This window comes from Furipterus horrens, unplaced genomic scaffold, assembly GCF_987537825.1.
Source record: "Furipterus horrens unplaced genomic scaffold, mFurHor1.1.pri manual_scaffold_1, whole genome shotgun sequence".
Classification (NCBI taxonomy): Eukaryota; Metazoa; Chordata; class Mammalia; order Chiroptera; family Furipteridae; genus Furipterus; species Furipterus horrens.
Genome location: NW_028327171.1, coordinates 39,143,168 through 39,160,670, shown reverse-complemented (window position 1 = coordinate 39,160,670; position 17,503 = coordinate 39,143,168). Strand labels below are relative to the sequence as shown.

General features: G+C 35.5%; 1 protein-coding gene across 5 annotated transcripts in view; it reads left to right on the top strand.

Moving 5' to 3' along the window:
- Positions 1-17,503, top strand: part of TBL1XR1 (TBL1X/Y related 1) — a 139,434-nt gene that overhangs the window by 93,975 nt on the left and 27,956 nt on the right. For all 5 annotated transcript variants that reach the window (XM_090274051.1, XM_090274073.1, XM_090274066.1 and 2 more), the window contains 3 exons: positions 3,567-3,669; positions 13,480-13,625; positions 16,984-17,206. In XM_090274051.1, coding sequence (XP_090130177.1) covers positions 3,612-3,669; positions 13,480-13,625; positions 16,984-17,206 — 427 coding nt within the window. In that variant the 5' untranslated portion in view covers positions 3,567-3,611. The remainder of the gene's footprint in view (positions 1-3,566; positions 3,670-13,479; positions 13,626-16,983; positions 17,207-17,503) is intronic.

Sequence of the window (17,503 nt, the reverse complement as noted above, 5' to 3'; positions counted from 1 at the left end):
CTAATCATCAGAGAAATGCCGATTAAAACCACAATGAGAAATCAGCTCAACCTGTGGTAGCAGCTAACATCAGTAAGTCAACAAACAAGTGCTCGTGAGGGCGTAGAGAAAAGGGAACCCTTGTGCATGGTTGGTGGGAATGCAGATTTTTGCAGCCACTGTGGAAAGCAGTTTGGAGGTACCTCAGAAAATTAAAAATGGAATTGCCTTATGACCCAGTGATTCCACTTCTGGGAATGTATCTGAAGAAAACCGAAACCCTAATTTTAAAGAATATATGCACTCCTATGTTCATTGCAGCATTATTTACTTTAGCCAAGATTTGGAAGCAGCCCAGGTGTCCATCAGTAGATGAGTGGATAAAAAGAAGTGGTACATTTACACAATGGAACAATACTTGGCCATAATAAAGAAGGAAATCTTACTTTTTGTGACATCATGGGTGAACTTGGAGAACATTATGCTAAGTGAATAAGCCAGTCGGAGAAAGACAAATACCATATAATCTCACTCATATGTGGAATCTAATGAACAAAATAAACTAACAAAGTAGAAACAGACTGACAGCTGTCAAAGGTGGAGGGAGAGACTAGGTGGAAAATGAAGAAATCAAGCAAAAAAAAAAAAAAAAAATCATAGACACAGACAGTAGTATGGTAATTACCAGAAGAAAAGGGGATTGGGAGAAGGTAGAACAGGGTATGGGAGGGAAATAGTGATGGAAGGGGGCTTGACTTGGGGTGGTGAACACAAAATACAATGTACATATATGTAAATTTTATTAACCAATGTCACCGCAGTAAATTCAATAAAAAAGTAAAAAAAAAGATCATGTTCTACCTGATTGTGGAACCACTGAAGTGTAGTTAGTTAATAAATTTTAATCTAAATTAAAATGTTAAAATTGGGGGAAGAAATAAATTGTTTTGCTGTGTAATATGTCAAGTAGTTAATTTTCTTTTCTTAATTATGAACAGTGCTGACCTAAACCTTTACATTTATGTCTTCTAATACAACTGTAAGTGGTTTTCTCCCCCAGTTTTATTGAGATATAATTGACATACAACCTTATGTTTCAGGTATACATTATAATGACTTGGTATATGTATACATTTTGAAGGGATCACAATAAATTTAGTTATAGTCATCAGAAAAAAAGAAAGGGAAAAGGCACTTAAACTTTGGGTGGGTGGCATGAGCAGAAATGTGTTTTGATCAAAAGCAACATGTGCTAGAAAGCATTGAGTCTATACAAAGATTTCAGCAAGGGATCTGGGAAAAATGACCACATTTATGTAACTTTTAATACAACATAGTGTTACAAATGTTTAATTGTATTATTTGTTACTGTTGTTAATCTCTTTCTGTGCCTAATTTATAAATTAAACTTTATCATAGGTATTTATACATAGGGGAAAAACATAGTATGGTATATAAAGAGTTTCATACTATCTGTGGTTTCAAGCACTGAGGTTCTTGGAATGTGTTCCTGTGGATAAGAGGGATACTGTATGTTGAACATTCAGGTGATTAATTGTGAGACTCTTTGAGTTAGTTTTTTGTTTTTTCTTTACATCAAGATAGTTGTTATTCTTCCTTCTATGGTTTCTCATCTCAGTAAATGGAAGTGCCAGCCATCCAGGTCCCCTGAAAGACCTTTGAGCCTTCTCTTTTCCTCATTTGTGTGTCCAGCACCCTTGAGTCTACTTGCTAAATATCTTGGGAATCTGAATTCTCTCACTCCAAAGGCACAGTCCAGGTTTTTTAGTCTTCTGCTAGATTTCTGCAACACCTTCTTAACTCTTTTCTCCTTTTTTCCAGTCCAAGTTTCCTTCAGGTCTGTTCTTCATTTTAGATCCAGGATAATCTTTTAAAAATGTAAATCAGGTCATTCACCTACGCTGCTTAAACCTTGTCAGTCTATTAATTTCCTCTAGGTGATGCTGTCAAGGCCTCTCAGAATACGTTTTTTGTCTGTGTTTCAAGCCTTAGTTGATGGTTTGTTACTCTTACCTCACCAGCCCTTTTGTTGACTGTTACTACTCACCGAGTTGCTTCCATTCCCTGCCTTCCTCCCCCAAACTTTCCTGTTCTCACTTTGCTCCTATCCTTCAGGTCTAAACACCAGTGACACTTTCCCTGAACTGTATTCCCAGACAACGGAATTTGGTTAGGGCTTCCTCTGTGTGTGTCCATTGGAAAATGGTTGCAATTCCTTATTTGCCTTTTTTTCCTTTCTGAGATACAAGCTTGATGAGTGCTTAGTCACCATTTTTCCCACAATTTAGGACAGTAGCAGCGCCTGTCACATAATAGCCTACTCAAGTGCTTGCTTTGTGATTTTTCAAAAAAAGATTTTTTTTATTTTTAGAGAGTGGGGAAGGGAGTGAACCTGCAACCTGGACATGTGCCGACTGGGAATTGAACTCCAACCTTTTACCTTGTGGGAGGATGCCCAACCAACTGAGCCACACCTGTGGTCAGGGCTGTTAATTTGTGATTTTAAAGTATACTGTGAACTCTGCATCATAAAGGATCCTTGATGTGGCAGAACAATCATACCCCTTTATGCTAGATGTTAGTACATCTTTGTAAACAAGGGACCAAGAAACTAGTCTTTGGGCCAAATCCGGACTATTGGCCTTTTATAAAGGCCGCACCTAAGAATGCTTTTTATTTTTACGTGCTTGGAAAGAAGAAAAAATTACGACACAACAAATTTATGTAACATTCAAATTTCAATGTCTAAATAAAGTTTTATTGGAACATGGTCACACTCATTTGTTTACATATTGTTAGCTGTTGCTTTTGTGCTGCTGCCGCAGAGTTGATTAGCAATGACAGAGACTGTGTGGCTGGCAAAGTCGAACACATTCACTGTCTGGCCCTGAACAAAAAAAGGTTGCTGACTTCTGCTTTAAATCACTTCTGTGACATAAGAATGAATGAGTATAGTTAAACATATTTGTTACGCCTTAGTTTACTGTTTTCCCTTCCTCCCAGTTCGAGGTTTAAGGATATCCATTAAGAGAGTATCATTTGAGTTTTCAGAATTGTATTCCAGCCTCTCTGCCTTACATACCTAGAGCTTTTTTTTGGAAACGAACATTGCGGATTAGATATTGACTATATAGAGACTTCAAACCCTATGAAATTATGTAGACAAAAACAAGCTCACCCTCCTCCCCTCTTAGCCAGTGGTCTAAAATGAGTCCTAAATAATATTCTGATTCTTAAAATTTATTATTTTTATAGTTAAGGAGAAAAAAGTAACAACTTTTTATGCTGTTTGATATAATCATTGAAGTGTGATGTTAAAGCCCTTTTATAAATTTTGAATCATTTTTGTTAGTATGTTATTGTGCAGAAAAATAGACCCAGCCGTGTTTAGATTGTGTAATCTATTATTATTGGAAGTAACTTTATTTGTTAGGATTTATTATTACGCAATATAGAACCTTTTTTTCATTACTGAATAAAATAAAATGGTTTATAGAACATTGTTTACATTTTGTTTAAAGATATTATATTGAGAAAATACTTAATTAACTTTGTTTTATTTTTAGGGTTATATCCTGTGTTGTGACCTCATGGTTTAAGTGGGAATAAAGATGAGTATAAGCAGTGATGAGGTCAACTTCTTGGTATATAGATACTTGCAAGAGTCAGGTGAGTACTTTCATAAAGTAAATAGGCCTCAAATTATTTTAATATTCTCAAAATAACCTTTTATGCACTTGAAATTTGTATCAGTCCAAACTGTTGAACTTTGTATGTTTCCTTAAATGTCTGGACTGCCATTTTAAAGCTATGTGTTACTGCATGGTTTAACTCTCTGACTCTTTCAAATATGTTAGAATCATCTCAGGCAAATATTTGTAAGTAATGGTTTGGGTTTCACTGTTCAAAGATCATTTTTATGATTTGTTCTGAAGTGAAATGATTATACACAGGAACATATAAACTCAGATAGCAATTTAATAATGTATATTCAGAATTTTTAGCTAAATGTTACTGGTTCTAATTGTAGTTAGCCTTTCAACAGCTAAATTAATCATATTTTTTTCGCAATGCTTTTTAAAGTATTATCCCAAGTGATTAAGTGTACCCGTCACCTGAATTCTTACTCATGTCTCTATTGGGGGATAACTGATAAATACAAATTATGGAAAGTCATTTGTAAAAAAAATATTAAATGAGGGATCATCCAAGTTTTCTAGACAGAAATGTTGTCTAGACAGAAGGAAAACTACAAGGGGAAAATGTGGGATGGGTTAAGGAAATAAAAACAAACAGTATAAGGTTAAACTTGGATTGGGTCGGGCATAGGATGGTAGAAAAGGTTGACAGTATTGGTAAGTGCAGATTGTTAACATGAGATGTAATTATTTAGTGCTTTGAAAATGTCATGCTGGAGTGGCTGAATTTTAGAAATTACAGCTTAACTTTTTTGGAATGTTTTACTAGTAAGGTGAAGTGTGGTATAAAAAAGATAATTTTGGTGGTTGTGTGTGAGGGAAGACAAGTAATAGAGGAGGACATTGAGCTCTCAATTTTGATTTTGAAACTCCAGTTACTGTTCTCATAGGGCTCAGCTAGTTGTCCTTTCTTATAAGGGGAATGCAAACATGAGCTTAGGTCTTAGATCTCAGTGCTTGTTGAGACATCCCCAGCTGCACTCCCGTTCTGAGCTTTTCTCTTGGTGGAGGATTTCTGTTTTCAAGCCTCACTGCTCCTCTCTGGCCTGGAATAGCTGGGAAAACGATGTCCAGCAAAGGCAGGGTGGAGAAAAGACAGAAGAAATGAAAGTAACCAACTGATGCAGAATAGCTTGCTGTGAAGCCCTGAAATTAATAGATCTTGTTTTCTTTTTCAACTGGTAAACTGGTATTGAAGGCAAATCCAAAGAGGAAGTCCACAATATTTTGAATAAGATAAAATGATTAATGAAGTGGAAAAAGTAGAGACCTGGTGATTGTCATGTATGTATGCATATGTTTGGATATTGTTATGTGGTACTTTTGGACAAAATGGAAAGAATTTGTTGGGCCAAAACAAACTTTTTTCTGCCTTAGAATCTGAACACTATTTAAGCCAGCGTTTTGAGGCCTTGGACACTAAATCAACATACATAGTAAAGGATCAGTGGATGGACAATATATTATTATAGCTTGTAGGTGTATTGTAAAGGCAGTTAGTTAGGTTGAACCATGCAGAAACTGCCATTTCTGGAGATTAGAAACAGCTGAATAGCTTAGCAGCATCCTGTGGTTCAGCTTGTGCTGAAGTGCAATAGGGCAAGGTGAAGTTAGAGATGTTAATGAACACTCAGGTCTTGTTTGCAAACAAGAGTCCTCAAATTGATGTTTTGTGTTGCTGCGAGAGAATACAGGAAGTAAAGGGGCAGTAAAATAATACCCTGGATTAATTTCTGAAAGAATACCAAGTGATTAAATATTACCAAAAGTCTTCTTAAGGTTGGTTATGTTCTCAGAGAAAACCTTTCTAAATTTCCAGGTCTTGAAGTGTTTTATGTTGCAGTAAAAATAAAGCAATAATTATATTTAAAAAAAATACCTTTCTGTGGTAGACTGATATTTATCATAACTTCTTTAAAACTATTTACTGTATTTTTAGTTAGTTGTGCATTCTTTAGAAAGCTTTGTACTGGTGATGAAGTATGATGTTAAGCCACATCTAAAAATGTAAACACTGGTCCTTTCATAAAATTTGTAGCTTCCTGTTTACATTATGATTTATAGGGGAAAATGAGACTCAACTGATGACATTTTGACTTATGGCAGTTTTTCTAGGATTGCAACTTGCCATAAATTTAAGAACCACCTAATCTAGAATTCTAAAGTTCGATCCTTTGATCATCTGCATCAGAATCACGTAGAGCACAGCGAATGGGGCTCAGGAAGTACGTTTTTCAAATGCACCAGGTGATTCTAAGGCATAATCAAGTTTGAAAGCCATCGATCTATATTAGTTGTAGGACAGTTAGAACTTGACATCAGGTATGTAGCATGCTCACAATATCTTGAAAGAAAAATATGTAGTGACTATTTGAGAGAAAGTAGAAAGCATGAAATGTACACATTGAGATTTGGACTGTGAGAATTCTCTTGTAAAGAGGGAGCTGCCAATAAAAGTGGTGTATTTGTATTTGTAGGTAAGGTTTTGCAGGAAAGATGAGTCGTGTTTCTATCGTAAGGGATACCATCAGACATTTCTTTTGAAATTACTTCTAGACATAGGAAGTGGAAAAAAGTTTTAAGAAATTTATGGTTCTGTCAGCTAGGGACAGGTTTCTGACAGAGCTCAGGATCTAACCCATCTCAGCACTTGCCACTATTCCAAAGGCTCTTTCTTGGTTCTGATTTCTCTTTGTATATAAAAATTGTCATTTTTGCAGTTGACTGAATCTTGAAATCATGTAGTCCAGAAATCCCTTTTCTTGGGATTCAGTGTATTTATTTATCACCATAATTTACAAGGAATACTTAGAATTAATCATTAAATACTTAAGAAATACGATGTAAATTACATTTTAGGTCACAAATATTTCTCTTAAAAAAAGTTAAAGCAAAATAGAAGAAACTAGAATCTTAATGTTGCTACTTTCCCCATAAAAGAGTAGTGCAGAATAGGAGATAGGAAAAAAAGTAATTGTGATGACAAAGTATCTGTACAAAGACATTAAAGAGCTGGTTTGTAAAGACTTACCAGAAAGGAAAATAAAATTTCCTTCTGCTTGTCTCATGTATAAAAGTTCTTAATCAGAAATTTCAAAAACCCACTTATGAACGTTTGGTTCTGTTTTGGTAAATGTATGACTTAGAAATACTGTTTTTCAGTAAGAACGTCTAATATTTGTTCTCTGCAAACAGTTTTTAATGTTGACTGGACCAGATGGTATCCATCTCCAGAGGGGATAAAATCACTGGAATTGTTTTCATTTTAAATACTTTTATGTGGTGATCATTCTATTATGATTATTATCAGCACCGGAATATATTATCTGTTAAAACTCCTCTCTTTCCCCCCAAATTATTTAATTTCTCAGATCTTCAGTTTCTGCACCCATAAGCATTGTTGCTTCTTAAAAAGGGATTATAATGTGATATTTGGCTTCAAATGAAATAAGCCATCCTCCTCTATTCATTAAAACTAATTAAGAGAAAAGTGTATTTATTGTAGGATGTTTTTATTAAGGATTGTGACTTTTTTTCTTTATTTTATCTCTAGAAAGTTCACCCTAAGCAGATTACTTTGGTCATCACCATTTTGTACTTTTGTGGACTAGATTTCCATTTTCAATAAATATATCCTCGGGAATAAAGGTTTTTTTCTTTTTTGAAAATTGAGTGTATTTGACATGTAGTACTGTAAGTGACGATTGACTTAATTATCCCCCCTTTAATTAGTACTCGCCCAAGGACATTAATAATTTGATTGTCCTAATAACTTATATCTAGCAACCACATGCAGAATAAGTACTAAGTGGTACATCCTAAATTGTATCTGTATAACCAAACCTGATGCAGTGTTAATCTTAGAAGAGCTAAGCTGGTCTGGACCTTTTTAATCCTTTCATCTCCCCTGTGTATTTTCCCATTTTCCCTAGACTTTCCTGTAGTTATTCACAGTTTTAGTTTTATTTTTTTTCCTAGAGAAGTTGTTCCTGGCAGTTATTTGTGAATGTTGTGGCACTCATTTTTCTTGTTCCTTTGTGTTATATATAATTTTATTTTGCCTAACTTGTGTATTTGGTTTGGGGGAGAATTCTTTATTGTAGATTTAACTGTCATCTATTGCATATTTATTTATGATATACTTGAATGTTGGGTGTTATGAAACAGTTCTGTTTTGCATTTTATGATTGAAAACTAACTTGAAAATGCAAAAAGAGTATGCCATTATTACTGATTTTCTAGATTGTGATTCTGAATAGTATTATTTTTAAAAATCCTCATGTTTTTAGAACTGAAGTTTATCTTGCCATATAGTTTCCATTTATGAGAAGATAATGATATATGTAGGCTTGAAAGGTTTCATTCATTAAAGAACATCTTGACTCCTACACCCCATCCCTGTCCCCTGTTTTCTAACCTTTTCGGAGAGGTATTGCGTCTCCCTAGGTACAAGGTCTTGTACCATACCACTTATGAGATAATGCTTACTTCCCGTGTACACCCCTCCCCACACCACACATACTTAATATAAATGTGATCATAGTAGGCACAAACTACCCGAATGTTTATGTATAACATTAAAGGTTCTAACCTTATAACACCAAAGCACATTCATTTATTTGTTTAATTTAATGATTTTGTATTTACTCCTGCAGTGACTAGTAAAATGTCAGCACTCAAATGACTGTCCTTACTCTTGACTCAGATGACGGTAACTGGGCTGCATAATCATTCTTTTGCACATAGTCCCCTGGTGGTGCCATTTATAAACACATTAACAGAGGACAGGATGGAGTCAGGTTTATCTGCTGTCAGTAATGTGCCCCTAGCCCTGAAGAACTGGAGTGAGGAGAGCTCAGGATCTGGAATGTCCACCCTTAGTCTTTCTTTTAGTTTGTAAGAGTAGGATGGTCAACTACAAAAGAACAAGTAGGTATGCAGTGTTTTGCTTTATAATCAATACAGTATGCATTAACATTGATTTGACACATACTTGTTGTATACATGACTAATTAATAATGAATAGCAAGCAGTTACCATAAATACTGGTAATTACCATACTTTTATACTTCCAAATCAGTTTTTCTAATTTTGTCACCTGAATGACAATTTTTTGCTGATAGAGGAAATTCCAGTTACACTTTCCTACTGACATATTTGTTAAAAAACAACAAAGGCCCTTTAATAGTTGCCAAACAGAACTTGTTCAATCTTAATAGTAATCTTTTTGTTTTCTTAGGAATAGCCAGCATAGTGAGGGTGTAAGGAAACATATGAATTGCTGATGGCATATAAATTTGCACAATTGGGGGAAAGCAATTTGGTAATCACAAGAACTCCCTTTAAAATGCTCATGTCCCCTTCAACTTTTGAGGGAATCCATTGTAAGGAGAAAAAAAAAATTATACCTGGCATAAACCTATATACATAAATATTTGAGGTAAGGTTCTTTTTAAATAGGAAGTATTGGAAAAGTCCAAATGTCCAGCTATGGGATGAATAATTTACTAGCTGTGTACATTTATTGGTTGGATATTAGGATAATAAAATTATTTTAGAAAATATAACTTATATGAAATGTTCATGGTTGTATATATTTTTAAGAGCAAAATTAAGGCACAAAAGTGTATAGACATTGTATTATATTTTGCTGGGAAATACATGTAAAGAAAAAAAACATTAACAGTTATTGTAATATTTTCTCTTTACATTTTTCTTTTTCTAAGTGCTGGGTCTAACTCTTCAGCATCAAAGATCTCCTATAGCAATTTTATCCTGCTTTTTACTTTTTCTAAAACCTTCAAGCATTTGTGGAACTTTTTTGTTATTGTTGTTCAAACGTGTTTTATTTTTCTTTGACAATATACCTATAAGAGAAACTGATGGATAATTTTGCAATTCTAGGTTTAATTTTTTTTTTTACTTTTCACTGACAGCTGACATTCAATGCTGTATTAGTTTCAGGTGTACAGTGTAGTGATGAGACATTTATATGACTTATGAAGCAATACCCCCAATAATTCCAGTACCCACCTAGCGTCATACATAGCTATTACAATATTATTGCCTGTGTTTCCTATGTTGTACCATCCCCATGACTAATGATTGTGGAATTTTTAGAGTAAACAAAAATCTGGGTCTGTAGAACGGAGTTCAAAATGGATTTGGGGGCAAGGGTATATGTGATGATGTTAGCAGGGACATAATTTTTTAGGATTTTCTGACATGAACTTTAACTAGGACCTTGGCTAAATCAGATTCTCCTTCCAGACTATAGCACTATGTTGTGATAATAGTTAAGCTTTGCTTTTATTGTCTTGTTGAGACACCATATACCATAACCCTGAGAATTGAGGCCCATTTTCATGTTCCTGTGTTCTCTGTTTGTAGAGCTGGCTGATTGGAGGAGGAGCTCCCCTTTAAGGACACCCAAGGGAGAGCACTCTTTGAACCAAGCAACATTCAGAAAATGGTTGCTGTGTGGTCTCTTTTCTCATGTGGGAACAGTGCGTGATCTCCTGAGTGACCACACACATTCCTGCCAATGCTTGTCTTTATCATGAATTACTGTATACTGAAATTTGTGGTTTTTAGCCTTATTCCTCTCTGGACACTTTTCTACCTCCCAAACCTTAATCACCCTAGCGAATGTGTGGAGTACTTGATTACAGAGGTATTATTTATAGGAGATTTGCTCTTACCCCAAAAAGAAGGGGTGCTATTTTAGGCAATTAGGCCAAACTTCAGTTATTTCACAGATTTAGGTTGCTCCCTTTTGTCTTCTACTTTTTAAGTCAAAAGCTGTCCCTGAAAAAAAAATTTCCTGCATATATATTGACAGATAAATGGAAATATTTTCTAGCACAAAGTTTTATTTTTGTTTTTCCAGGAATATTTTAAGTCATGCTTTTTTTGTATTCATAGATTTTCTGATGTGCCAAGATACATTATAGTAGAATCACATTCTGATTTGACACATATTTATTGAGCACTGGGTAAATTAGGTAATGTTCTATTCTTCCAGAATTAAAAGATTACTAGACATAAATCCTTTCCTCAGGCAGCCTAGTGCACACATACACACAACCATAGACACTCACGATGTGGCAAGTGCCATACAAATGAAAGGATTAGCATAGAAGAGAATGATCAGCCCTGGGGCAGCGAAGGAAGGCCTTCACCTCCATTCAGTTAGGAGAACAGAGCATAGGAACACAGAAGGCCCACAGGCATGAGCTCACACAGTGTATTCAAGGTGTCACATGTAATGGTAATCACTTGAATTAAACTTGCAATGGGAAGAACTGTGGGGGTGTGGAATTGGGGAGATGAACCTGGACAGATAAGTAGGCTCAGATTACAAAAGTAACAGTGTGGCATGCTTAAGAATTTGGCCTTTATTATGAAGGCCAAAGGGATCATTGAAAGTGCCTGCGTAAGGAGTGAGAGGATCGGGTAGGATACTAGCTGTAATGTGGCAGATGTATTGAATTGGGGAGGAGAGGAAAGGCACTGATGGCAGGAATAGTCCAGGCAAAGGGTCATGGGGACCAAACTCCAGGTTTTGGCAGAGAAGGAAAACTGGTGATGTAGGCCAGGGAGAGGGGATTAACAGGGTTTGGTGAAATGCCAACGGCAGAGGTGAGAGTGAGGATGACTCGCAGGTTCGAGGAAGGAAAGTCAGAAATTTCTAAGGACAAAGAAATTCTAAGCAGGGGAAGAAGAAAACTAATTTTCAACATAATGATTTTAAGCTGCCATATAGTGCTATGGCTAGAAATAAAGAAAAAGAAATCATAGTTGGATCCAACATTTATTTACGCAGAGCGTTTAAGTGTGAACCTTCTTTAGCGTAAACATTAATAAGAAGTGCCAAAACAATGCTAATGATCTCTTCAGGGTTTTTTCCTTCCTGTTTAAGAACATTCTAAGCGTATGTGCAATAACTTGAGATGGATATAAGCACAGGTATAGCTTCTGTCCTTATCATTTAGGATATATGTAACATTCAAGCCCCAAAATGACATCTTTTGATTATCCACGTGCAACTCTTAAGATATTCTTAGACATAGGCTTAGACTAGGCTTGGACTGTATCATCTAATTAAGCAGGTTTGCGTGCAGTGATTTTAATTTTTTTTAAGATGCACTCATGAATTAGAGAGTGGAGAAGTCATGGCCTTTGCTACAATTTATAAAGCTTCTGAAATTCGAAACACTTTCAAAACCTTGTTTAATAAGGTGTCGTAATATTTCATGCACTACTGACACTTAACACCTTAAGCTGAAACAAAAGAAAGTGGTGCAAGTTTTTGTTTGCTGTTAGTAAACAGGAGCTCACTCAGCCTTAGCTTTATTTTCGATCATATTCTAACTGTTTAGTAGGAACAATAGAGTGTAGTAGTTACGACCCTGGTTTCCGAATGAATCCATATTCTCTTAATGGCTGTTTTCCCATGAGCTGATTTACATTATAAAATAATACAATTATTTATGCATGCATGGTGAAGACCCTCCATAAATGCTACCATTTATCTTGAAATCTTACATCTTAATATCTTAAATCTCTAAGCCACTTGGCTGTTCAGTTGTTGTTGTTTTTCTCCCTAGTCATGATTTACTGCAGCATTCTTTTAGTGAGGGATACGCAGTTGAAAACAAAATATCCTACCTCACTGCTTACAGATTTCATGGCCACATCTTTTACACTTTCTCCCAATCTTTCCTAGTCTTTATTCTCAGTTTACTACCCTGGTGATCTGAAATCTACTCATATTCATAGTTATGGGTTTCCTGATAAGGACAGTGTGCAAAAGGCTGGGTTTTTTCCCATTGGTATGTTTAATAAAAATCTTGTCTGTTGGTAAAATCATGAGGTTAAAATGAAAGTCTTAAAGGTGTTTAACATCTTTTCACTTCTCATGATGGATAGTTACAGGAATGGAATGGCTAGGTGCTCCACAGAGGGAAAGAGTTACATGGAAAAGCAACTTAGATGTGCCTTGGGTCTGTCAGTTAACTAGAATTTTACTTTTCATTTTGAACTTGGCTGGCATAAAAAAGTAAGGCTAACATAAAGGGATTTTTGTTATGTGTTTTGGTTTTAAGTGTTTCAAATAAAAATTAAAGAATTGCTAATGGAGTCAGACTGGATTTTCACTTGCTACTTCATTTTTCTAAAGCTTTTATTCAAGTAGGTTATTACTAAGTGGCAAAGAATTAGTTATTTTTTTTTTTGACACACACTGGGTTTGGGGCAAAGTTATTTTTCATTATTAAATTTCAATTTTTATTTCTTAAATTAGTTTTAGTGTGCTTTTTATTTCCTAAGTAGTTTTTAAAAACCTGCAAAAGATTAAATTTATAAGATATTTTATGATTTGTATGCAGAGATTTAAGTATACTACAAAAATATTAAATGTCACTTAATTTACCTTCACCTGAATTATCTTGAGTGAAGCAGTTGAGTCACATGATTTCCAAATGCTTTTTTTCCAACTTTAAAGGTTAATGCTATTTGTTGAGGGAAATGATACGCCAATGCTAAATTTTATATGTATTAGAAATTTGAAGTAGTACATTAATAATGGAAGTGAAAAGGAAAATATATAAAGATTAACGAGTTTGGATTTTGATTTTCCTTTTGTTTAAAACATAATTTGACCTTAGCTAACAGTCTGGGGTTTCAGATGGGTAGAGTGTGATTTTGAAAGGTTTTTCGTTTGTGCTTTATAGCATGTTGCCACTAGGAGAGCTTCTTATACATTTTCTTTTGCTTTTAGGATTTTCTCATTCAGCATTTACCTTTGGTATAGAAAGCCATATTAGTCAATCAAACATAAATGGTGCCCTCGTCCCACCTGCTGCATTGATTTCTATCATCCAGAAAGGTCTACAGTATGTAGAGGCAGAAGTTAGTATTAATGAGGTAAGGAATACTTATTTCAAATATTCTTCCTCTTAAATACGTTGCTAAATCTGATGTCTTGTTTGCTCATTCATTATCTGACTTCAGCTTCTCTGAATGCACACAGTGGAAGGGTGTTGTTCCTAATGTAACTGTCAGGTCCCGCAGACAAAGTACGTTGGCTGCCAGGTTACTATGAGAACCATTATCTGTATCTTATTTCACTTTAAATGGTTTTATAAGTAAACAGTAAGAAATAGTCATCTTTAAAACAACATGGTACTGTGTAATGCTAAAATCATAATTCGTGGTCTAAAAAATCAGAAAATCTCAGATTTTATTTGGTTATACCTGATTTTGGAAGGCAGTTCATAATTAAAGCTAATTCTTGACACTATTGCCTATTTAAGGTCCATATATTGGTAGTTTAACTCAGGCATCAGCCAACTATGGTCCCATGAACCAGATCCTGCCTGCTGCTTGTTTTTGTAAGGTTTGATTGGAACATATTCGTGCTCATTCATAGACATAATTGTCTGGCTAATTTTGTGTCACTGGCAGAATTGAGTAGTGCTGACAGAACTTAGGGTCTGCAAAGTCTAAAATATATACTATCTGGTCTTTTACAGAAAAGGTTCACAAACCCTGGTCTAGCTGAAAATTTTCGTATGTGGTCAGGATTAATGATATGTTATTTTCATTTCAGAGATTAATGTGTCCCCCTTCCCTTTCACAAATATATACTGTGAAAAAATACTTTCACAAATATTTTAAAAACTGAAGCATCCATGGTTTCCATATAAATATTTATTGCTATTACTATATAGCATACTAAAATTGATCTTATTATCTATGTTTCCTCATTTCTGTAACTGAAAAACCCACTAATACTGAATTAAATGTGTCCTCACTGTCTTTTAGCACTTAACTTCCAAAAGTACCTTTACAGAGGGTGATAAACAATTTCCACCAGTGGCCAGATGAAGTCTTATTTTATCTGAAAACCTTTTCGTACATTTTATATAGCACTCCACATTGTGTCTGTGTTGGTTTTAATATTTTTAATTTAAAATACTTTCACCTACTCCTCAAATACTCCATTACAATCGACACCTTAGAAAGATGTGGTGTGTTTTTGCAACTCAGAGCACCCTTCACACCACTGCAGGTTGTCAGTAGTTCATGTGCATTGGCTTAAGTGAGCCAGGCTTCATGTACGCATATTGTTAGCTAACTTGCACTGTTTTATTGGGTTGGCCAAAAAGTTTTAGTTTTTTCTGAACGATGGCTCTAGTAGTGTTTAGTTGTTGTCTTTAACTTCATTCGAAACAGTTTTGCTAGATTGTGTTGTGACAGCTGTCATATCAGCATGCATTAAAAAAAACTTACACAGATTGGTGAAGTTTTGTGCAGCCATTTTAAATATTGAAGATGGAAGAAGATATGCAACATTTTTGGTATATTATGCTTTATTATTTCAAGGAGGGTAAAAACACAACTGAAACACACCAAAAAAGATTTGTGCAGTGTATGGAGAAAGTGCAGTGGCTGATCAAACCTGTCAAAAGTGGTTTGCAGAGTTTCTGGGTGATGTTGAGATTCTGGCTAAATAATTCTTTGCTATGGGGGCTGTCTTACAAGTTCTGTCCAGAAGGTATTCACCCATATGATATGAAAATAGAGACATTTATTGAAGAAGATACAAGAAGCATTGTACATAAGACAATGACACCTCAGTCCCCTCCAAAGTAGACACCCTGGGATCTCACACAGTTCTCCCAATTGCCATTCAGCTGCCCCATTGTACTTTCCTTAATCTCATCGAAGATATGAAATCTCTTCCCTTTCAAAGGTGATTTTAGTTTTGGGAAAAGCCAGAAGTCACAGGGCGCCAAATCTGGGCTGTAGGGAGACTTGAGTCACCTGGGTGATTTGATGTTTGGCCAAAAAATTCTGCATGAGATGTGTTGCATGAGCAGGCATGTAGTCATGAGGAAGTTGCCAATCAGCAGTTGCCCATAGCTGCTGCCTTCTGAATCATCCAAATAGTTTCCATGGAGGAATGTTCAAGCTTAACAGAAAATTTGATGCAGATTCATTGCCCTATACACTCAGTCATTTTGCATGCAATGGCTGCATAGTACACATTGTCACTCAATGACATCTGCAGCCCCCACTGACTAGTACAGTGAAGTCATCATTGTTCATGCATGCACATTTCAGTCCAGTTTCCTTGGCTGCCAGGTGACATGGATGTCGCACAAACTGTTCTTGTTACTTTAACAATGGCAGGACTTTTCCTGACAGACCTCATATGTATTGGAAGGTGCTTAATAGCACCCCTGGCCTCTACCACTAGAATCTGGTATCGGGAGATAGCTGACATACTCAAAATACCCAATCAGTGAAGTTATTGGTGTAAATAACTATTTTACAGAAACAAACTAAATGGACTTTTTGGCCAACCCACATTCCTGACTTGTTCCATGCTTTATGTCTCCTCTTGTGCTTGTTGGAGAACTTCTTTTAATTATCAACTTCCTAATATCCATGAGAGGAGCCTAGGAAAATTAAAGCAAGTCCATAAAATTAAAGAGCATTGGCCTGTGGGTTAAGATGGTGCTTCTCAAATGTTAGTGCACATGAACACCCCAGAGAGCTTGTTAAAACACCGTTTCGAAGCCCTTCAGAGATTCTGATTCCATAGGTTTGGATCTACATTTCTAACAAGTTACCAAGTGGTGGTGGTCTTTGAATCACACTTAGAGTGGCACTGGTTAAGAGGTGCCAGCTGCCATTGACTGGGTGTATGACTTCAGCAAGTCTTTAACCTTACTGCGCTTGCACTCCAACATTAGTAAAGAGGAGTAAGATGAAATGTGTGGCATAACGCCTGAGGGCTTACTGTTTGAATGCTTTCATCAGATCACAAGAAACTTTTGTGTCCAACAAAGCTATTGAAAAGTTTTTAGTTTTAATTTTATAGAATAATTTACTGTGGTACCAAATCTCTTTATTGTATGAACAGTTTTTATATTGGTTATTGCTTTTGACTAACAGAATTTTGGTATATAATTAATTAATAAATCTTTCTGTTATCTGGGTCCACTTGTTATTATTTCTTTCAATATGTCAGCTTTATCTGTGCAAAATATAACAATAAGAACCAGGTGAGGAGGAAAAATTAACTGTTCGCAGTTGCATCATGAAGTTCCCTTCTTTCCTCTTACTTGTTTCTTTCTTACATGCATTCAGAAAATTATATAAAAGTATTTTTGCCATGGAATGAAGCTTTTCAATTCTGTTGTTGACTTGTATGAATACAGATTACCCTAAATGTGTTACCTTTGACTTCTCTCTCACAATTTTCCAAATCCAGGATGGTACCTTGTTTGATGGTCGACCAATAGAGTCTCTGTCACTGATAGATGCCGTAATGCCTGATGTAGTACAAACAAGACAACAAGCTTACAGAGATAAGCTTGCACAGCAACAAGCTGCAGCTGCCGCAGCTGCTGCAGCTGCCACGAACCAACAAGGGTCTGCAAAAAATGGAGAAAACACAGCAAATGGAGAGGAGAATGGAGCACATACCATAGCAAGTAAGCTGAGATAGAATTTTTAAAAATTACTTTTCAGGAGGAATGTTTTGCTTTATAGGGATATTGCCTCTTCTAAGCTGAAATAACATCATCTCGTTCGTCTGTGCCAACTTGTTCCCTTAGCTCGTATCACACAATTCAGAGTTTTATTCCTAAAGTTCCAAAAAGCTAGATTTACATTCATGGATTTTGTTTTTAAAAATATTTAGGAACCATTTTTCCTGTGGTTAAATGAATTTTGTACCTGCATTTATTTTTAAATAAAACTTGTAATACTAGTCATTAACAAATACAATG